The sequence below is a fragment of the Euphorbia lathyris genome, chromosome 8 (assembly GCF_963576675.1).
Source record: "Euphorbia lathyris chromosome 8, ddEupLath1.1, whole genome shotgun sequence".
In the NCBI taxonomy this organism is placed as follows: Eukaryota; Viridiplantae; Streptophyta; class Magnoliopsida; order Malpighiales; family Euphorbiaceae; genus Euphorbia; species Euphorbia lathyris.
In genome coordinates, this window is record NC_088917.1 from 12,786,656 (window position 1) to 12,810,624 (window position 23,969).

A 23,969-nucleotide genomic window follows, 5' to 3' on the forward strand; every position below is an offset into this window, starting at 1 on the left:
TAATGAGAATATTTCTAATTATTATAAAAAATTTAATGAGAAGAGTTTTTATTATTATAAAAAATTCTAATGAAAACAATTAATCTCATTATGTATGGTGATAATGAGAAGGTATTTTATTCTCATAATTACTTTTAGTAAGGGACCCCTATAATGAAGGGGGCCATGAGAGTAATAATTCTCATTAAAAACTCTTTTATGAGAATGTTTGGACTTTTAATGATAATTTTTCTTCTCATTAGAAGATTTTTTTTTTTGTAGTGTTACATCTAGGATCAATTTTGTCTCTAACAAAATTTTATCATTAACTTTGGCCGTCAGTAGCAATTTTATCCCTAACATTAACAAGTTGGATCAATTGGAGAAATTATTCATCACATTCTCTTCACAATCATGAATCTTGACATTTACACTTCATATGTGCGTCATTTTATCGCTCCTTAGTAATAGATCACAAACCTGGAAATTTTTAAAATAAAAATAAAAAATATATTATATTTTGTACGAGTTGAATAAAAAATTCAAATATTTCTCCCAATTTATAAATATTAGTATCAAATTCTATTATTAAACCATACAAAATATGAAATCTTTTTTTAAGAATCAACTTACGTGCAATTGGTGCAGAATAATGAACAAAATATGTGTGTTTTATAATAATATCTGAAATTGACCAAACTTGTCAACTTTAGGAGTAAAATTGATCTTGACTGTCAATATTAAGAATAAAATTGATCGCGACTGTCAATATTAAAAGTAAAATTGTACAGTTTTAAAGATAAAATTACTACTGTCTGTAAACATTTGAAATATTTTTACACCATATCCCATCAAAATCAGCCTAGATTGTCAACTCAAAGGAAATTGCTTGGCAAAAACAATGAAAATGAATTCTACCAACTGTCATATACAATATTACAAAAATATTATACCTAATTAATTGGAATTTGTCAATATCGAAGCAAATAATATTGAAATTATCCATAAAATTACATTCCACACCATTTCCAAATATATAAATAGCTTAATTTTGATAGATCATGCAATAAATATTATTATATTTAGGAGCATTTTGTTACCCACTTTTCACCTTATATTTGTCTTTTCACTTTAAAAGCGAGAGTTTTAAACGTTTAGTTAGACATCTTTTGTTTGTTTTTATAGCCGAAAAGTAGATTTGGTAGATAGCAAATAGTCATTGCTTAAAAAAAACAGTTTTTTCTAACAGCAAACAATGTAAACATAGAAAGTGTTTGGTTGCTCATTTTCATGCTCTTGTTTATCTTTTCAAAAGGGAGAATTTTAGGTATTTAGTTAGGGACCTCCTATTTGTTTTTTACGCTTGAAAAGTAACATTTTACAAAAACAGAAAATCCATACCTTTTAGAAAAACAATTTTTTCCAACGGCAAACAACAAACCGTAACAACATACAGGAATATTAGGTAAAATAAACCAGCACATAGACAATTTATGCATAGCTATTGTTTAAAGCACTATTTGGTCCCTGATGTATCTAAAATTTTGTTATTTAGGCCCTAACCTATTATTGGTCACATTTGGCACTGATTTATCCCAATTGATAAAATTTCATCCAATTTGTATTCAAATTTTAACCGAATCGTTATCTCATTGACAAGTAACGATATTTTGACGCTTGAACTTAACAGATTTTAGTTTAGAATTTGTTTTTTTATTTTTTTTCTTTTTTAATCTAATAATTATTTCCACATAATGCAGCAAAAAAACCCTTTAAAAAATATCGCGTTTCAAGTTCAAGTGTTAAAATATCGTTACTTGTCAATGAGATAATGATTCCGTTAAGTATTCATACAAATTAAATGAAATTTCACCAAATGAAATAGGTCAGATGCCAGATATGACCAAATAATAGATAAAATTTTGGATAGATCAGAGACCAAACAATGCTTTAAGCCAACAAATAATACTTTGATTCTATAATATTAAAATTAATTAATTGGAATTTGTAAATATCCAAGCAAATGCTACGGAAAATCCCAATAAAATTACATTTTCTTTCCCTCCACGCCATTTCCAAGTATATAAATTTCCATTTCCACCTAAAACTCTCAACATTTTCCAACTTTGCCTCTACTCCTATTTATTCATTCACACAGCCCCTTCCAACCATGTACAGAGTCGCAAGCCCGTCGGAGTATCTAGTAATCACCGGGATCGGAATCTCCGATATAAAGCTTTCAAAGAAAGCATGGCTTTTCCCCGGCCAATCCTGCACCGTTTTCGACGTTTCACCAGTAAACTACACATTCGAAGTCCAAGCGATGAGCGCCGAGAAACTCCCATTCGTCCTCCCGGCAGTTTTCACAATCGGCCCTCGCGTCGACGACGAACAGAGCCTATTGAAGTACGCGAAGCTAATTTCACCGCACGATAAGCTCTCTCACCACGTGAAAGAGCTCGTACAGGGAATAATCGAAGGCGAAACGCGAGTTCTCGCTGCGTCGATGACGATGGAGGAGATTTTCAGAGGAACTAAGGATTTCAAACAAGAAGTGTTTGAGAAAGTTCAATTGGAATTGAATCAATTTGGATTGTTGATTTATAATGCGAATGTTAAACAGCTTGTTGATGTTCCGGGCCATGAGTATTTTTCTTATTTGGGGCAGAAGACTCAAATGGAGGCGGCGAATCAAGCTAGGGTTGATGTTGCGGAGGCGAAGATGAAAGGAGATCTTGGATCGAAGGAGAGGGAAGGGCAAACGCTGCAAAATGCAGCGAAAATTGATGCGGAGACGAAGATCATAGCGACGCACAGGTATTACTGTACAAAAGTAACAGAAATTTGAAAAAAATTTGCAAAATTGAATCCAAATCGAAAAATAAGTCAACCCCAAATACTTTGCTCAATCAAGTCACTCTAACATATTAAAAGTAAAAAACACTGAAAACCTAGTGAAGGCCATACAAGTAGTAATCAAACTCTTATTACCAGACACAAACTAAATGCGGCAGTTAGGAATGGTAACGGATATTCCACCCGCGGATACTTTATAGGTTGTCATTTCTAGTGGCTGCCAATTACATGGCAAATAATTGTCACTTAGTTCATTGAAACGACATGTGTCAATTAAGTGATAGTCATTGTATCCACACGTCGTTTTTAGCAATGAAGAGTGCAATGGATCCAATCAATGAAAAAAGAATCATACTACCTAATTAGGAAATCATTGGTGTAAGAAAAGAAAGTACACAATTATCATATTTCTATTGGTAAGGTCCAATAGACGGGACTATTGTAGAATTTCTCGTTTTTTTTTTTGCTCTTTTAAGTCAATGAAGTAACTTTATTTGTTAGACAAAATTCAAAGTTTTGATAGTTTTATGGATAAAGTCTAAAATAGGTACCTATGAATTTTTTTTATCTAAATACGGAGTTAGGTGTTTCTTTTGCAACCAGTAGATGACTCATGTTTTTCGCTTTGCTAAAAATAATGACTTCAAAATTAAAACGGCTGTGACAACCTCAAAATTGAAAAATTCAAAGATTCGATTATATTCTAAGTAATTTAATTATTCAACTTTTAAATTTGATGTCATATAAGTGTTGTTTAACGCGAAAGGAGAAAGTTCCAAAAATAATAATTTTGTAAATAAAAAATTTGGTTCCATAGTAATTATGGTATTAACTAGCTTTAATTTTTGAAAATTGTTATTTTTAGGTCGTTATCAGTTATTTTTATAGTGTCAAACTAAAAGATTTTTGTTTTTAACACACGAAAACCTCAATTTTCGTTTCAACAAAAAAAATAAGTTCCACTGGCATCTGTTTGATAAAACGTTTTTAAAACACATGAGTTTTTTTTTTTACCTAATTTTAAATTTTATCGAGATAAATTAAAATTGATTGACAAGTTTAATACAACCATAAGCTTAATTATTTATGTTTATAATAAACATGTATATTTACATTTAATTTTTAAGTTAAAAATATTAGAAAACTTTAAATTGAATTTAATATTTTAATATAGGTTTAATACATCATTTCTGAACTTATCCAAAAAAACTTGATTGACCTCCTGAACTTTCAAAGTGTCCAGATAAACTTGCATAAAAGGTTCAGTTAGCCTCGTGAACTTGCATAAAATGTAATCAATTGATCACTCGGTTGCAAAAAAAAAAAAGTTAAATATGGAACGCATCTTAGAATGTTATTACATAATTAAAAAATAGATTAGAAAGGAAGTTATGATTTGCTCAACTATAAAACTTGTCAACTTTATTAGAATCATATATCCCCGATTTTGGTCGTTTTACTTTTTTAAGACGCGTGCAATACATTTTCCGTATTTAACTTACTTTTTTGCAACCGAGTGATCGATTGATTATATTTTGCGCAAGTTCAGAAAATTAACTGAACATTTTATATAAGTTGTGGGACTATCGGACCATTTTAAAAGTTCAGGAGACCAAATAAACTTTTTCAACAACTTCAGAGCGTAAATGATGTATTAAACCTTTAATATAATATATACATCAACCAACCGATTCTAATGACTAGTTAATAGATTTTTCTCTTAATGAATTGGTTAATATACTCTAATTACATAGGCAAGGAGAAGGGAAGAAGGAGGAGATAAAGGTAAAGACTCAAGTGAAAATTTATGAAAACCAGAGGGATGCTGAAGTGGCAGAGGCGAATGCTGAGCTGGCGAAGAAGAAAGCGGGCTGGGCAAAGGAAGCACAGGTGGCAGAAGTTGAAGCAGCAAAAGCTGTTTCTCTTAGAGAAGCTGAGCTGCAGATGGAAGTGGAGAGGATGAATGCTTTGACTAGGACTGAGAAACTTAAAGCTGAGTTCTTGAGCAAAGCTAGTGTTGACTATGAAACTAAGGTAACTTTTATTTCTTTACTTTAATTACAGTTTCAATAACATCCATTAGATTTTGCTTTCAGTTTCATCATTATTGTTGTTAGAAAATAAATCTCGAATTATTTTTAAAGAAAACCGGTCATAATATTCTTATAGTCAATGTCTTCAAACAAATCATATTCAGTGAATGATTTTGTGACATGATAGTAACCATTTTAATACTTTTATGTTAGAAAAAAATCATTTCTACTAATTCAACAATAAATAGTATTGTTAATAATATCTCATGAGAAATAAATAAAATTGGAAAAAAGTCAAAATTTTTAAATAATTTAATATCTCAATATGATTTTTTTTTTATCTTTTTTTAATAAGATAATTCTTAATTTTAACTCTTAAAATAAATCTTTAACTATCAATATCACAAAATGTTTATAATGTTTATACTATTTAAAAGTCATATGCAACTGCACTTCATGCACACCCTCCTAGTATAAAATAACTCAATTTTGATTTTATACTAGAATTTCTAGTTCTATTTGTCATTTTTAGGAAATGATGTCACTAATTTCATCGATATTTTCTTAGAAAATGATAAAATTTCTACTGGCTATTTTTCACAATAAAAATAAAACTTGTGGGTTGAGTCATTTTCAAACATAAACTATATGGTTTAAAAGTTAATAAACAAATACCTTGAGGTTGATTAGCAAACATTGTTCTAACTGACCAATGGTGTTAAAAAAGTCAAATGACAGTCAAAGTCAAAGGGTAAAGAGTTATTTTTGTGTTTATATTTATTTATTTTATAAATTAATTCTTTTATTATCTAATTATCACAAACAAACAAACCTCAAAACAAGATGTAAAAATCAAACTCACCGTCTTCTCCTCTAACATCTCTCTTTTATCTAATTTTTTTCTCTCATCAACCAACAATTGTAGTATCTTCTCCGACTCCAATTTACGCTTTTCCAATTGTTGGTTGATGATAGAAGAGGAGATAGTGAGTTTGATTTTTGGTTCTTTTTTTGAAGTTAATTGTTTGTGATAATTAGATAATAAGAGAGTTAATTTATAAAATAAATAAATATATAAAGACATAAATAACTCTTTGTCCTTTGACTCTGGTTGTCATTTGAACATTTTTAACATTGTTAATCAGTTTATCAATCTCAAAGTACCTATTTGTCAATTTTTAAACCACATGAAAATGATCTAAACTACAAGGTTTATTTTTATACGTTTTCCATTTTTTTTTTAAATTATAGTCACGACTGTTGACATGATCATTCCATGACAAATTACAATACAATTGACTTGATATTCCTTATAAACCAAGGTACAAGAAGCAAACTGGGAGCTATACAAGAAACAAAAAGAAGCAGAAGCAATTCTATACGAAAAAGAGAAAGAAGCACAAGCTCAAAAAGCAGTAGCCGATGCAACATTTTATGCCCGCCAACAACTCGCAGAAGGAGAGCTATTTGCCAAGCAAAAAGAAGCACAAGGCCTAATAGCTTTAGCTCAAGCACAAGGCACATATCTTCAAACCCTTTTAACTGCATTAGGTGGAAACTATGGAGCTTTAAGAGATTTCTTAATGATCAATGGCGGAATGTATCAAGAAATCGCCAAGATTAACGCGGAGTCCATTCGCGGATTACAGCCGAAAATCAGCATTTGGAGTAATGGAAATGGTGGAGATCATGAAATCAATGATGGAGGTATGAAGGAAATTGCTGGGGTTTATAAGATGTTACCTCCTTTGTTTAAGACTGTTCATGAGCAAACTGGAATGCTTCCTCCGCCGTGGATGGGTAGCTTACCGGACTCTTCTTCTGCGTAGGACTGTCAAAATAGGTCACTGGAGGATAACTTATTCGTGTAACATGTAAATTAAATGAAATAGGGTTGAGGTTTAATGGATTCGGGTTATAAAGGGGTTGATATGATTAACCTGAAAATAAACGAGTTGACTCGTTAATAATCGGTTTTACTCTCCTTATAAATATTTTGTAAATAATATATTTATTAAAGTGTAAAGTGTTCATTGAATTTGGTTTGAATGTTGCAATTTATATGTATTTTTTTTTTTGAAAGAACAATTTATATGTATTTCTTAAAGTATATGTATGTTTGAAAATATTAATTATATTAATTTGGATTTAGAAATTTTGATTTATGAATAAATGTTAAAAAAGATTAAATGGGTTGGTGGGTTATATAATTCTTCTAATTAATTTTGTTATATTACATTTTCTTTGAATAAGTTATATTACATGTTAATTGGGTAAAATGAAATAATGTTAGTATTTGTGTTTGTCTTATTATGCGGCCGAAGCAAACACTAATTTTATTCTAATTTGTTCCTAAATTTGTTGAAAATAGTTGATTGACCTTCTAAACTTTCAAATTATTCTAATAGTTTTCTGAATTTGTATAAAATGTTCAGTTTGTTCTCTGAACTTGCATAAAATGTAATCAATTTGATCACTCGGTTGCAAAAAAAAAAAACAAGTTAAATGCGGAAAATGTGTAACACACGTCTTAAAAAAAAGTAAAACGATCAAAATCAGGGTATGCAGTTCTAATATTAGAGAACACAAGTTTTGTAGTTTGGCAAGTAATAACTTCTTTTTTAATAAGGCAAGTCAGAAGGCAAATGATGTATTAAGTCTTTTTATTGCATTTGCATATTTGCACGTGTTTTAAAACGAATGTATTTCAAATTACTTAATACATCACCAACTTTCTGAATTTGTCCATAATAGTAGATTGATTCTCTGAACTTTGCAAGTATTTCACCAACTCTTTGAACTTGATTGTTCTGTATTACCAACTCCCTGAACTTGTCTATAAGCGTAGATTAGCTCCTTCAACATCTTCATCTATTTGAGAGGTAATTTTTTCTCTTTTCATACTTTCAATCAATTGACAAGGATATCGAATTGACAAGGATTGAAAGTTAGTATTATAGTTTTTTGTATTTAGTTGTTCAGGGAGCTAATATACTTTTATGGACAAGTCCAGAGAGTTGATGATACGAAATAATCAAGTTCAATAAACTGGTTAAACATTTGCAAAGTTTAAGTTCAGAGAGCTGGTGATGTATTACGCCTTCAAATTATTATCAAACTTTAGTGACATGACATCCATCCAAACAAAGTGCAAGACTCGCCTATTGTAGGTGTGATTACTTCTCTTATAATTTCCAATTGTAAGTGTGATTATTACTCATAAAAATGTACCAGAATACATAAATAAACAGCAGTGATAATTCTTTCTACAAAAATGGGAAAGAAAATAGTTATTTCGTGGAAAATCAGCAGTGAGTGATATACAAATTTCAAATAAAAATCTACACATTTTTTTGTATCAGGATATGGTAAACTCTAGGCATGGCAGATTCCTCAACTTCCTTATCACCTCCCTTGAGCTTCTACTATATTCAAACTGATGCACCACAAAATTTGTAGATTGTACATATGTCCGTAGTACCAAATAACGTTTATATGAATACGAAATAACAGTGATAGATTCGGGAGTCACTCAACTGAACTCGAACGTTACACCAGAATGAGTATCTTTTATGATCCCCAGTTAGGAATGTTAGCAGTGGCTTCATTCACCATTTTCACCAAAGTCACCTGTCATATTTGTATACATTGGTCAATATACAATTCAAGTGAGCAATTTACGGGTGACAAACCGGTTCGGTTCCAAAACTGAATCCAACCGAATTGAAATAGACAAGTTAAGAACTTGATCAGACCACACCAGAATAAATTTCAGTTCGGTTTGAAATCAATAAAATATAAATAAGTTAAGAAAAGTTACTTGTACGATGCATAATAGGAACCGGAAATAAGTTTGAAATGCAATGTGATTGATATATGATGAACTGATTAGGATATTTGATAATGCGCATCTCCTAACATCGCGGAGTGTATTTCAAAAAAGAAAAGGGTATTCAAATTCTAAAATATGAGTTTCCCATTTTTGTAAATTACAGAAACGTGATCAGAAATGCAAAATTTCAGTTTTCGAAATGTAGAAACTCTTGAAAATCAAGGTTTCTGTGCAACATAAGCTACCGTACCTCAATTACATCAGTTGCTTGATGCTAAAAAGAGTATAAAATGCAGAGTTGCAGTTGCAATTTGAAAAGGGTGTCAAAGTTAAGGGATGACAACGGGTAGGGTACCCGCAGGCATAGTTATTAAAGGCGCACTAAGGCGCAAGGGGGGTCCTGGAGCCTTGGCGCAAGGCGCAAGGCGCAACTTAAGGCGCGCGCCCGAGCGACTCGAGGCGCACCAAAAAAAATCATAAATTCATAATACTAGTTACAAATAATCACAAATAGTCAAATACCAACAATAAAACCATAAAATGCATGAGTTAAGTTCTAGTTAACTATTAAGGCATAATGTCTGCTGCGATATCTGTAGTAAAAACTTTAGATCTTTGTCTGTCTCTGTTTTTCTTTTACTTTCTGAACTTAAAAAACCCTAAAACACCCTCAAAACCCTGAAATACTCTCAACCCTAAATTACCCTAAGGTAGCCAAGGCGCGTGCCTGACTGACCAAGGCGCTAAGGCTGGAGCCTTAGCCGAGGCGCGCCTTTAATAGCTATGCCCACCGGTAATGTCAATCCCAAATCTTTACCCGTTTATTTTTGAATTACCCGTACCCGTCCCATTACCTTTTAGGGAAGAATTGAAGCATATGCACAACTCTTCAAATTGTAGAGGTACAGTAGCTTTAGTCCAAATCAACAAAATTTCGTTTAAAAAAAAAAGAACGAAATGATAGACTTGGACAAGTTAGACTACATCATTAACTCTTTTTTTATCCATGTCAAATATCAATTTTACCTGTCATCATTTTGCTAATTTTTGAATGGATGTTTGTTGATTTGTACTTTAATATTACAAAAATGTAAAGTTCAGGATTCTTTATATCCAGAGTTGAAGTTTAGGGGTTATAATATATAGTTCAGAGTCCACGAATGCAATTTACCCGAGTTAAGACAGTCAAAGAGGGAAGGAACATGAACATACCACACTTTCCGGAACGCCAGGAGGAGGCATGGGAAGGTTCTTAGGGGGTGCAACACTTTCATATGATCTTTTGTCAAACCTCCATTCTCCAATCTTTCCATATGTGAGCTTACCCTGAAAAAACAGTACATCAAAAGCAATAACAAATGGGGAAAATTACATTAATAGCCCATGAACTTCATTTCTTGGCATAAAAATCCCTTAACTTTGATCATAACATCAATACCCAATCCAATGAAAATCTGTTAAGAATTTTAGCAACTTGGACAAGTTTGAACATATAATTACATGTCACCATAAATTATGGTCATATACCTATTTTATCCTCATATATAAAGAAAGAGTCAAGCAAATTTTTTATTAATCTTACAGATTTTCATTGCCTTGGACTTCAATGTTATAGTAAAGCAAAGTTCAGGGATTTTTATATCAAGAAATGTGGTCCGGGGGCCACAATGTCAATAGAGCTTTAGCTCAAGGGCCATGGATATATTTTACCCATAAAAATGTATTAAAACCAAAACCAAGGTCAGAAACAATTTGTTTCTCTTTTCCTTTTATAAGCAAATAGAACAATGATAACTTTATCATCATCACCACACTATAAAGCATTAAACAACTTCTTGGCCCCGTGGTATCCAAAATTTTGTCATTTGCCCCCTGTAGTATCCTTTGGTAATATTTGGACCCAGAGGTATTCCAATAGGTGCCAACTAATCCATTTTGAATGAAAAAATAACCGATTTGTTAACTTTTTCCATATGGCACAATTTTTGACACAAAATATGTACACGGAGCAATTGTCTTAATTTTTTTCTATATCAACTTAATATGTGGATAAATAAGGAATTAATTTGTTTTCTTGTTTATCCATATTTAAGTCTATAATGGGAAGAAAAAAAATCTTCATGTGTACATGTCACATGTAAAAAATTATGCAATGTAACAAAAAAAATTAACAAATCAGTTAACATTTCACCTAAAATGGGTTAAATGTCACATATAGGAATACTTCATGAGGCAAATGTTACCAAATGATACCACAGGTAAATGACAGAATTTTGAATACCACATGGGCCAAATATACCTTTGCTCCTACTATAAATACTACATAGATTACCTGCATGTCATAGTCACATCCGTATGTGTAATGAATTATGAACTTCTTGCCTATTTCTGTATCCCACGGAGGCTAACAAAACACAAAAGGGAAATTAAGATGATAAATGAAGTTTTCGAGTCCGAAAAACGACTGAAATAATCGATATGATATAGTTGTATGGTAACAAAACTGTAAAGTATTTGATCCAATTAAAACCTGAAGCATGAAGTCCTTAAACAATATGTTGCCAACACCATGAATAGCAGATGAAACAGCATAACCATACCTATATCAACGAAAGAAACGATAAGAAGTCAGAGGAGCCGGCTACAAGGTTTAGAGGTGGCAATTCGGGTTGTGTGTTAAAATGGTGTTATGTTATTTACATGTTGCCTATGATGATACATGATATAAATGCAAGAAAAATGATAATCGTGTTGGGTCGGATTTTCTTTGTAAATTGTGTTATCGTGTTAGAAACTGTCACCCCTATAAAAAAAAAATATATAAAAAATACAGTGTTAATTTCAGCAACCTCACATTTCAAGCACCCAACCGAAAGCTTTATCTGTTTCAGGATCCTTCTTCATGGCCAAGGAAACATTCATCCAAGTGGGAGCAATCTTTTTAAGTGATTCCTAGCATTGTTTCAACACATAATCAAGATAAGACTAAGAAACAAAACAGGGTCATAATTATTAAAGGCGGACGGGGATTCTAAAGCCTAGGCACAAGCGACGCCTGAGCGAAAAATGGCGCACTAGAAAATGAAAAAATATATAAAACCATGTGCAAACAATTAACATTTAAAAAGTGATAGACTCTAAAAGGCAACAAATGCTAAATCATATCCATAATTTTGATCATAAATTCTAGACCTAATACATACACAGCCCTTTGCCATAAAAATTGATTCGCCCCCCGAACATTGAAAATGAGCGATTAACTCCTTAAACTTTGCTTGAAGTGACCTATTGCCTCTCCGAACTTACTTAAAGTGACCTATTGGTCCCTTGAACTGGCTAAAAGTGATGCATGCTTCAATTTGACAAAATCTTCACTTGCCACGTAGGACTTGTGGGGTTTATCCTGTCACTTTAGAGCTAATCTGTCATTTTCAAAGTTGGAGGGTCAAGTTTGGGTGCTAGAGATGTATTAGGCCTAAATTTCAACAAAGACTTACTTCTACAGATTCATACTTTTTTTATTTTTTTGTTTTTTTGTTGCTTTGGTCTTCAACACCCCTTCTTTCTTTTTCTTCTTTGTTTATTACGATTTTCTAATAAATGGCGGAGATTAAAACATCTAAATGATAGTATAAAACTCCAAAGCCTAAAGAAATTCTAAGTAAGAGAGTCGCCCCCTAGGTGAGCCTCTTATAGAAACGAAAGGCGCACAAAGGCACAACCTCTAAAATAGAGCCTGCCTTTGGCATTCTGAGCATAGTTGTCAAATCAAGATTTGACTTGTGAATCGAAATTCTCATTCTGTGAATCGTGACACGTGACTCGTGAATTGAATCAAATTGTAAGATTCAGTTCCAACTCATAAATAAATATTATAAAAAATAAAATATGTATCACCTTCAAGAGCAATTTCATATTTCATATATATTTTTTATGGAATATGTATCACCATCTGTGGCGAGACTCTCCAGATTCTGCCATTAATGTTTAATAATACTATAACACAATATTTCTAATGTGGCGGAATTTTCATCCGTGTCGAGACTCTCCAGATTCTTCCATTAATGTCTATACTATAACACAATATTTATAATGTGGCGGAATTTTCATCCCAGTCGAGAATCTCCAGATTCTACCATTAATGTTTAATACTATATATAACACAATATTTCCAATGTGGCGGAATTTTCATCCATGTCCAGACTCCAAATTCCACCATTAATCATATTGTGTTATCGTATTAAACATTAATGGCGGAATTTTCACCTTTTCCAAGACTCAGCAGACTTGCCAAGTATGCACGAGCCAGCACAGATTAAGCCGATAAGGTAACAAGTCTTGATTAAGTTCGATACTCCCTATAGAGACGGCTCAAAACCAAGCTGACTCGACTTGTACGAGTTTGGTAGCAGTGATTTTGAGGCCCTAGGCTAGAACCTCCAAAGCCATGAGCCTGAGGCACACCTAATAACTATGAACACAATAACATGATCGATACGAACATATCAACATATTAAACACGGACCTTTCCGATAATGACAGGAGAATTTCCGATTGGATCAATGTTGGTAATTGGTCCCTTATCCTCAGGGAAGTACTTTCTGAGAACTGATTCGTACTTCTTCGGCTCGATGTAAAAGAAAGGAAATGCAGCTCCAAGTCCATCTTTAGATAAATTGGGTATTGGTTTAACAATAATATGATCCGGCTCTGCCATTAGTATGTAACTGGATACATATAAGAAGAGCATACACAGTTAAAGATCTACTGAAAACAAAGCCACCAATCGTAGAAGCTAGAGTTTAGTGATTCGTACTCTTCTTTTATATTCGCCTGTTGAAGCCATTGCACAAAAGCCCAAGGTCTGTTGAGGACAATATAACCCTGTCATTGCAGAGATAGAAACATTGAACTCAAAATGAGTTGTCGTGTCATAGTCATACGAAGTGATCTATATATTTCACATGATTATATATGATATAAATGCAACAAAAATAATAATCGTGCCAAGCCGGTTGTCTCTCTAAATCGTGATTCATGTCAGAAATTGACAGCTCCAGATAGAAAGTAATTTATAGTTACAAACACCATAAAGACCATTAAGATGAGATACACGGAGTTTCCATTTAGTTCTTATGGTGAAAGGACTCAATTAATTAGTTCGAGTCAGACAATCTTTTAGGCGGCCGCTCTCTCAATTAGAATTTACTATCTACACAAACCCTCTCCACTCAATACATCCTTAGATCTCATTTAGTAGTATAACTAGTAAGAATAAAGGTGTCAAAACGGGTTGTCGTGTCATAATCGTGTCATGTGATCTATATGTTCCACATGATTATACAGGGACGGATCTAGCAGGGGTCGCTGAAAAACTCCATTAAACATGTGTGCATGGAGCTTTAATTTTTAGGGTAAAGGCACCTAAAGAATTTCGATTAGGCATTAGAGCACCCCTGTCAGGGGATCCTGGATCTGTCACTGATTAATATGATATAAATTCAACAAAAATGATAATCGTGTTAAATGTGTCATGTCAAACGGTTTGTGTTTGTAAATAGTGTTACTGTGTCAGAAATTGACAGTACTGATTAAGAATCATTTTGGGAACTTATGCTTATGATCTCTAAATTCCCAAAATTTATAAGTAAAATGAAATTGCCCCTCATTCTTATCAAACAATAAAATGTTCTAATCAAAATTATCAAACAATAAATTTTGGGAACTTAAGTTAGACATCCCGAGTTCAAGTCCTAATATATCGATAAATATATTTTAACCGGGAGATAGCCATCTAAAGTGTAACTGATCAATCTCGAAGTGACTGATCAAACGGCTTAAGTTAGATGTCCTGAGTTCAAGTCCTAAACAATATCAATACAATACATTTTAAATGGGGAGATAGTCATCTAAAGTGTGACTGATCAATCTCAAACCGACTAAAACATGACGGATCAAACGGCTTAAGTTACATTACACATCTCGAGTTCGAGTCCTAATATCATTAGGATACATTTTAATTGAGAGATAGTCATCTAAAGTGTGACTGATCAATCTCGAACCAACTAAAATGTGACTGATCAAACAACTTAGACATTATCCCGAGTTTGAGTCCTAATGTATAGATAAAATATATTTTAATTGGGAGATGGTCACCTAAAGTATGACTGATCAATCTCGAACAGACTAAAATGTGACTGATCAAACTGCTTTATGTTAGACATCTTAAGTTCGAGTCCTAAACAATATCAATACAATACATTTTAAATGGGGAGATGGTCATCTAAAGTGTGACTAATCAATCTCAAACCGACTAAAACATGACGGATCAAACGGCTTAAGTTACATTACACATCTCGAGTTCGAGTCCTAATATATCATTACAATATATTTTAATTGAGAGATAGTCATCTAAAGTGTGACTGATCAATCTTGACTTGAACCAACTAAAATGTGACTGATCAAACAACTTGGACATTATCCGAGTTCGAGTCCTAATATATAGATAAAATACATTTTAATTGGGAGATGGTCACCTAAAGTATGACTGATCAATCTCTCGAACCGACTAAAATGTGACTGATCAAACTGCTTAAGTTAGACATCCTGAGTTCTGAGTCCTAAATAATATCAATCTCGAATTGGGAGATGGTCATCTAAAGTGTGACTGATCAATCTCGAACCGACTAAAATGTGACTGATCAAACTGCTTAAGTTAGACATCCTGAGTTCTGAGTCCTAAATAATATGAATCTCGAATTGGGAGATGGTCATCTAAAGTGTGACTGATCAATTTCGAACCGACTAAAATGTGACTGATCAAACTGCTTAAGTTAGACATCCTGAGTTCTGAGTCCTAAATAATATCAATCTCGAATTGGGAGATGGTCATCTAAAGTGTGACTGATCAATCTCGAACCGACTAAAATGTGACTGATCAAACTGCTTAAGTTAGACATCCTGAGTTCTGAGTCCTAAATAATATGAATCTCGAATTGGGAGATGGTCATCTAAAGTGTGACTGATCAATTTCGAACCGACTAAAATGTGACTGATCAAACTGCTTAAGTTAGACATCCTGAGTTCTGAGTCCTAAATAATATCAATCTCGAATTGGGAGATGTCATCTAAAGTGTGACTGATCAATCTCGAACCGACTAAAATGTGACTGATCAAACTGCTTAAGTTAGAAATCATGATTTCTGAGTCCTAAATAATATCAATCTCCAATTGGGAGATGGTCATCAAAAGTGTGACTGATCAATCTCGAATCGACTAAAATGTGACTGACTGATGCATCTCGTTCGACTAAAATGTGAATGATCAATCTCAAACCGACTAAAATGTGACGGATCAATCTCGAACCGACTAATTGTATTCGCTAAACTAAAAATCCAAAACAATCAGTAAATTCTCAATTTAGGCAGTTCATAAAAAACTGAAAAAACCAAAGAAATCCAGAGGAAAACCTGATCCATTCCGGAAGGAAGAGGTTGAGCAACGAAGGTTGGGATCTCATCCATGAATTGATCAGGTTTACCAGAATGCAAAATCCTAGTATACCCACCCATTTCAGAATTAGGTCCATTTTGGAACTTCTTGAACCAATAATACATAACCCTACATTGCCAAGTATTATAAACAGAATCGGAAGCTGTAACCGCCGTGTGAAAGAGTCGTTTCTTGCCGGACCCATATCTCCGGGACCTCTCAAGCGGCATCTTAATAATTGGGTCAATTGAAAGAGAAGAGAAAGAAGTAGGACTAGATGGGCCTGGGAGTTCTTGCTTGAGAGGCGCATTAGCTGAGATGAGAATATTGTATGTAATTAAAGCTACTGAGAAGGAAATTAGCATTGAGAAGAAGAGATTTCCCCAACCCATTTTGAGAAATTGGTGTGAATTTGTGTTATTTCCTGTTAAACCGCTACATGAATGTATAATTCAATTTCTAGATTGGGGAAAAATGGAGGAGAAGTGGCGGCTTCACTAAAAAAAAAGTCGTCTGGAGGAGTTGTTGAAGAAAATGGCCTACCTGTTCTATTAGCATTTTTTAATAAGTTTTTATGTTGTTTCATTGACAATTAGTATAATATTTATTAAAGGGTTAAGGTGCAAAAATACCTCTAATGTTTTGGGTCAGGAGCAATTTTACCCCTAACGTTTAAAATGGTGCAATTTTGCCCCTAACGTTTGTAGCCAAGAGCAATTTTACCCCTAACATTGGTAATTTGGGTCAATTTCAGACACTATTATAAAACACAGATGTTTTTGTTTATTATTTTGCACCAATTGCATATCAATTCATTCTAAAAAAAGGATTTCATGTCTTTTGTAATTTAATAATAGAATTTGAGATTAATATTTATAAATTCGGTGAATTTTTTGAATTTTTTTGTCTACTTCGTACAAAAGACAGTATATTTTTTTATTTTTTTTTATTTTTTTTTCACATCCCGATATATGTTTATGATTTGTTATTGATAAAATGACGCACATGTGAAGTGTAGATGATAAGATTTATGACCGAGAAGACAGTTTGATGAATTATTTCTGAAATTGACTCAATTTATCAACGTTAGGGGTAAAATTGCTCATGGCTACAAACGTTAGGGGTAAAATTGCACCATTTTAGACGTTAGGGGTAAAATTGCTCATAACCCAAAACGTTAGGGGTATTTTTGCACCTTAACCCTTTATTAAATTAACATGATAAAAAAAGTTGGGATAATGTATAAACATGTGCAACTAGTTACCAAATAAAATCAAGTTTTGAAAAATACTCCGGACTGGAGCAATTTTACCCTTAATATTTAAATTGGTGCAATTTTACCTTTAATATTGGCACTAAAAAGCAATTTTGCCCTAACGTTGATAAATTTGGTCATTTTGGTTTTTGTGAGCTGCTAAATACCACCCTCAAATTACTTATCACCACCCCAATTTGGACTTTTTTACCATTCTCATAATTTTGATCAAAAACTGAAAATTCTCTCTCCAAAATCATAAACCCGAACAACAATAAATTGAAATTATGAAAATAATTGATGTGTGACAACCCAAACCCCGAAAATGGATGATTATGAGTCGGAAACATTAAAATTTATATTTTTTTATCAAAGAACTCGTCATAAAAAAAATTGGAGAATTTTGTATTTTTTGTCACAAAAAATTGAACGATTTAGTATTTTTCGTCACTAAAAATTTTACGATTTTGCACATTTCAAAATTTGGCATAAACGGGTGCCGCATCCGTTCGACCCATGGAGGGAACGGATGCCACATCCGTTCGGCCCATGGGGGGAACGGATTCCGCATCCGTTCCCACCATGGGTCGAGCGGATACGACACCCGTTCTCATCATGGGTCGAACGGATGCGGCACCCATTTAGGCCAAATTTTGGCCGATTCTCTCAAAAAAAATCCAGTTTTGAAAAAAAATTATGCAAAGCCCAAAATTGTCCAAATGGAGACGGTGATAAGTAATTTGAGACGGTAAATAGCAAAACTCATGTTTTTTCGGGTCATGAATCTTGTTATCTACACTTCACATATGCGTTATTTTATCACTAATTAGTAACAGATCACAAACATATGATTAGACGTAGAAAAAAGTAAAAGAAAATTAAAAACAATATATTGTATTTTGTACGAGTTGGAAAACATTAAATATTTCACCGAATTTAAAAATATTTATCTCTAATTTTGTTATTAAATCACAAAAAATATGAAATCTTTTTTTATAGAATAAACAAATATGCAATTGGTGTCCGTATTTTATAAAGATGTCTGATATTGACCCTATTTATCAATATTAGAGGCAAAATTGTTCTTAGTTATCAACATTAAGAATAAAACTGCATAATTTTAAATGTTATAGATAAAATTAAACCTCGCTCTAAATATTAGATGTTTTTATATTTTATCCTTTTAAATTATAAAACTGCCCAATTTAAACCTAATCATTAGGATTGAGTTTTTTTAAGCCGAGTTCAAAAGAAAAGAGTATAATCACGCTTCTAAAAACTGTTAGAAGCAATTTCAACCTTATTCCTTTATTTTATATAATTCTCATAATTCATATTAAATCGATTTTTATTGAAATAAAAATAATAGGATAAATTTCAAATAAAATCCTGTGGTTTCACTAATTTTCAGATAAAGGACAGTGATTTACTTTTTTTTAAAGTAAGGACTGAGGTTTTTAACTTTAGCAAAATAAGGACTTTTTCGGTTGATACTATTAAAATCACCGTTAACGACTTCAAAAATGACATATTTTAAGAACTACTAATATTCTAAGCAACTTTAATTCTTCAACTTTTTTATTTTGAGATTATTTAGATGATGTTTGGTAAAGAGAGAGAAATTTAATATTTAGAGAGAGAAAGTTCTAAAAAAGATGATTTTCGAAAATAAAAAATGAAGTTCCATAGTAAATATGACATTGAACAACTTTAATTCTTGGAATTTTCATTTTAAGGTCGTTAAAGATGGTTTTAATAGCATTAATCCAAAAAGTCATTGTTTTATTAAAAGTGAGAAACCTCAATCCTCATTTTGATAAAAAGTAAACAACAGTTCTTTATCTGAAAATTAGTGAAATCACATGGGTTTTATTTGAAATTTACCCAAAATAATATTAGAAAAACTTTCAATTGTTTACAATGTTAATTGTTTTTTTTTAATTTCAAGGTTATTTTTTATATGCGGTAAAAGTCTAAAAATATTTTCTAAGAATATCTCTTTTTTTTGGTAAAAATTCATTTCATTTTGATAACTACCTATTCAATTACATGTTCGATTTTTTTAAACCACATTATTTAACTGTCACTTATTACCATTTTTATAAATAATGTATAAGTATAAATATCAGCTTTTCATGCTTCTTTTTGGCCTAATGCATACCTAGCCCCCTAAAGTTGTCTGTTTTGTTCATTTAACCCCCTCACCTCACGGGACAATCTTTTGACCCCCTAAACTCCAAAAAACGCTACTATTAGCCCCATATTTTTGACTGCCGAGATATAATGTTGTCCGTGTGTATCACGCGCGTGACACGTGGCATCCTAGTTGGGAAAACAATTAAACGGTAGAAATTTGATCAAAATGACCGAAAAACCCTTAACAAACAAAATGAAAAGACCTAATTACCCAGACTCTTCAGTTCCCATTTCGAATTCCTCGGTTCTCGATCTCACGTAATCTCCATTTCCTAAACGCAGCTTCAATGATCTCCATCTACAAACTTTCGCTTTTGTGCGTAATCTCCATTTACTAATCTCCAGACTTAATCTCCATTTCCTAGTGGCCATTACAATGATTTCCATTTCCAGACGTAAGCTTGAGTTCGCAATCTCCATTTCCTAATCTTCTTCATTTCTTCCTTCGAAAATGACTTACTTAATCACTGGTTCGGAATTGAAGATTTAAGACCTGAAGATTTGGGAACGATTACTGAAGAATCTATGGTTTAAGAGTTGAAGATTTGGCTTCGATTATCGATTTCGACTACTGAAGCTTTGATACAGAACCAATTTATACATTCAGGTTAGTGTTTTTAATTGGGTTTAGTTCACTCTATTATTTTAACTTGTCAATAATTGGGGTTAGTTTACTCTAATAGTTTATTAGTTTTGCTGGTTAGTTTACTCTAATAGTTTATTAGTTTTGCTGATACTTTTTAGGGTTTAAAAAATTCACTTTATTAGTTGGCATCTGTGTAAGCATGTGCAAACACTATTTCAAGAGAATCTTATTCTACTGTGTTCCTCTTTTATATATTGGACTCTTACTGTGCTTTTTATTATGTACTTTTCAGTAATTTTGTTGCAATGGGAGACCTTATTATAAGATTACATCATGGTGGTAGGGCAGTGGTTGATGGAGGTAGTTTGAAATATACTGGTGGCAGTGTTTATGTTGAACAGGATGTTGATGAGGATAAATTAAGCAGGCTTGATATATTGTGGACTGTTAGGAAAGTGGGTTATTTTAGTTGTGGCTCTATCTACATTAGGAACGGCTTGACAGGGGAGTTAGCTGTTGTAAACAATGATGCAGAGTTGTTGAATTTGGTCAATTGTAAAGGGATAAGTGACGAAATAGAAGTATTTGTGGATAAGACTGAAGATGCAAAAGAGGGTGGGTCCCAGCACCAATGTGAGGCAGATGAGCTTGCCAGCGTGGCAAATATGTGTATTAACACAATGCCTACTTCAACAGAACCCTTAAATGAAGCAGTAAATGCAAAGGACAAGGAAGGAGACTCGGATTCTAGCCCTGAAGGAGAGTCAGATTCAAGCTTTGAAGGAGAGTCAGAGTCAGACTTAGAGGAAGATGAAAACTACATAGATCCAAATGAGGATCCAAATGGGAGTGAGTTTGATGAAGAACTCGTTGAAGTGAGAGCATAGATCTTGAGTGAAAAGAGGGACATATTTAACAGGAAAAGGCCTGAACCTCCAGTAGAAGTTCAATTAGGTCCACTAGGTACAGACAAAGGAGCTGATGGGAAGGATTATGTGAGTAGGCATGATAGGGAAGGTCTATTGGGAGGTGATGAGGAATACATTGGCTCATCAGATCTAGACAGCTTTGGTTTTGATTCGGAAGATGAAGAAGGTCCACGGAGGAGAAAAAGTAGAAGAGTCCAATATGATCCTAACATTGAGCTACCAGTATTTGAGATTGGGATGGTTTTTAAGGACGTGTATGAGTTTAGAGAAGCACTTGCGAAGTACTCTGTGATAAGAGGAGCACATTTGAAGACTAAGCCCAATGATTTTCACAGAGTTAGGGCTAGATGCAAAAAATGTTCATGGCAGCTGTTTGGTAGTTTAGATTCTCAGACTCATGATTTCATAGTTAGAACTTACTGCCCAACACACTCATGCTTGAAGACAAATAGGAATAGGCATTGTGACTCTAATTTTATTGCCAAGTATTTCAAGGATAAGATAGTTGATAACCCTATCATTAGAATTTAGAGATTGCAAGAAATGGTGAAGCAGAAGTGAGAAGTGTATGCTGGGAAGTCAGTATGTAGGAGAGCTAAATTGAAGGTGATAGATAAGTTGGTGGGTGACTACAAGGAGGAGTATAAGAAGATTTATGAATACAAAGATGAGATAATTAGGTCAAATCCTGGATCGACATGTGTTGTGCTTGTTGATATAAAAGATATACCCATTAGAACTATCTTTAGAGGTTTCTATGTTTGTTTCCAAGCCATGAAACAAGGGTTCAAGCTAGGATGCAGGAAGTTCATGGGAATGGATGGCTGTTTTTTGAAAGGAGTTTGCAAAGGAGAGCTATTGTCTGTCACAAGCAAGAATGCAAATGGACAGATGTATCCTATTGCCTGGGTAGTAGTTGATGTAGAATCAAAGCACCCTTGGACATGGTTCCTCAACTTGATTAGGGCAGATTTGGAGCTAGATCAAGGACAAGGCTATACACTTGTAACTGACATGCAGAAGGTACACACTTTTGGTTATATTGTTTGCTGATTTTATGCTTTGGTTATATTGTTTGAAGTTTGGTTATATTGTTTGCAGAAGGTACACTTTTGGTTATATTGTTTGCAGTTTTGGTTATATTGTTTGCTTCTTTTATGATTTGTGTTGGAATTTGCTTATTGTTGTTTGGTTTTCCTTTGTTTGCTGCATTTTGGTTATATTGTTTGTTGCTTTTATGATTTGTGTTGTAATTTGCTTATATTGTTTGCTGCTTTTATGTTTTGGTTATTAATATAGGGATTAGATGGTGCTATAAAAGATGTACTGCCATTTGTGGAACATAGGATGTGTGCAAGACACGTATTGGAATGTAATAGCTAGTTTATGGTGTAATAGCTAGTTTATGGTTGCCAAGGATTTCTGTTTTGAACCATGTTTTTGAAGACTTGTTTTTTATGTAACAGGTGTATTTCTCTCTAAGTGTTTTTGGACATCATTGCTACTTAATGATGTAACAGGTGTATTTTGAGACTTGTTTTTGACATGTGAATGACAAAAAGGGTGCATATTTGTTGTTATTGCCTTTAGCAGTGCATAGTTGGCTTAGTTTTTTCTGCTTTGTCTGTTTAGTTTTGTCTGCTTTGTCTGTTTAGTTTTGTCTGCTTTGTCTGATTGATTGATTAGGCACTGCGAATTCTTTTATAAGAACAACTGAAGGGTGGAATTAGGCACTGTGGAATTAGGCAATGTAGATTATATGTGGGTGAAATTCTTCTTATGGCCAGGTATTCTTGTAAACTGGAGATTTTAGGACTTTGAGTGCTTTAAACATGAACCTTTAGCAGTTCTGCTAAAAATTATGGTTATTAGCTATTCGATTGTCCATTACTAAATTGTATGTGGTTATATCCAGGGAAAATTGGCAGTCTTCCCTGGTGGTTAGGTCGATGCTTTTTGAGTTTGGTTCGTGAAGTTGAACTTTGTAAATCAATTTATAAGATCTTAAAGAACATTACAGGATTGGGTATTAGTCGGATTTGAATCCTTGGGCTTTATTCTCCTTTCTTTTCTATCTTCAGGATTATCTCCTATTGAAATATTTAGAGTTTCTGAAATGTCTTTTTCTTTTATTGGGAGTGGGGTCATTTGGTCTAGGAGGGACATGATGAATGATTTGCACCACTTAGTTTTACATTATGGTAAGCCCATCAGGTATCAGACGCATATTCCACAATTCAATTAATTTGTTAAAGAGTGAAGGAGAGACATGAGACCCACGTAAAAAGCTAGTCAACTTGATGAACGTTTTATGGTTCAACTGAATCCTTGCCTCAATAATGTCCTCCAGCAACATGTCTACCATATTAATATCTTTTTCAACATAAAAACCATGGAGCAGTATATTATATGTATGTGCATTAGGAGCCAAACCAACCTCTTTCATTTCAATATAAAAATCATAAGCTTTCGCACACCTCCCACTTCTGAGAAGTCCACGAATGGCAACAGTGTATGATACAACATCCATTGGATAATTGTACACAATCCCCTGCTTAAGTAAATTGATAGCTCTATGGAAGTTCCCAATTTGTATAAGCTCATTAATAATTGCAATATGGACATAAGCATCGAGGCTGGTATGACTCCTGACAATTCCTAGGTACACATTGACTGCATCATTCGCTCGCTTTATTTCGCAAAGTCCTTTAAGCAGTCCAACAAAACTGTAGTTATTAGGTATAAAACCTCTATCCACAATATCAGCATACAAGTCCATAGCAAGATTTGAAATCCAGCCATTCAATTGTAG

The 23,969-nt window shown here is 33.2% G+C and overlaps 2 protein-coding genes across 3 annotated transcripts; one reads left to right on the forward strand and one right to left on the reverse strand.

Moving 5' to 3' along the window:
- Nucleotides 1-2,120: 2,120 nt before the first annotated feature.
- LOC136202262 (flotillin-like protein 4) lies at nucleotides 2,121-6,972 on the forward strand. Its single transcript, XM_065992778.1, has 3 exons — nucleotides 2,121-2,796; nucleotides 4,590-4,869; nucleotides 6,191-6,972. Exons 1-3 carry the CDS (start codon nucleotides 2,150-2,152, stop codon nucleotides 6,695-6,697), a joined length of 1,434 nt encoding a protein of 477 aa, XP_065848850.1. The 5' UTR covers nucleotides 2,121-2,149; the 3' UTR covers nucleotides 6,698-6,972.
- Nucleotides 6,973-8,143: 1,171 nt separating this feature from the next.
- On the reverse strand, nucleotides 8,144-16,736 carry LOC136202263 (hydroxyproline O-arabinosyltransferase 1-like). Of its 2 annotated transcripts, XM_065992780.1 has the most exons (9): nucleotides 16,170-16,736; nucleotides 13,517-13,584; nucleotides 13,226-13,427; nucleotides 11,555-11,652; nucleotides 11,231-11,300; nucleotides 11,033-11,104; nucleotides 9,913-10,026; nucleotides 8,406-8,498; nucleotides 8,144-8,304 (listed from the first exon to the last, which is right to left on the reverse strand). In XM_065992780.1, exons 1-8 carry the CDS (start codon nucleotides 16,581-16,583, stop codon nucleotides 8,439-8,441), a joined length of 1,098 nt encoding a protein of 365 aa, XP_065848852.1. In that variant the 5' UTR covers nucleotides 16,584-16,736; the 3' UTR covers nucleotides 8,144-8,304; nucleotides 8,406-8,438. The 2 variants fall into 2 exon arrangements, with proteins under 2 accessions (XP_065848852.1, XP_065848851.1); XM_065992779.1 differs by having other exon boundaries at nucleotides 8,144-8,498; nucleotides 16,170-16,735.
- Nucleotides 16,737-23,969: the final 7,233 nt, after the last annotated feature.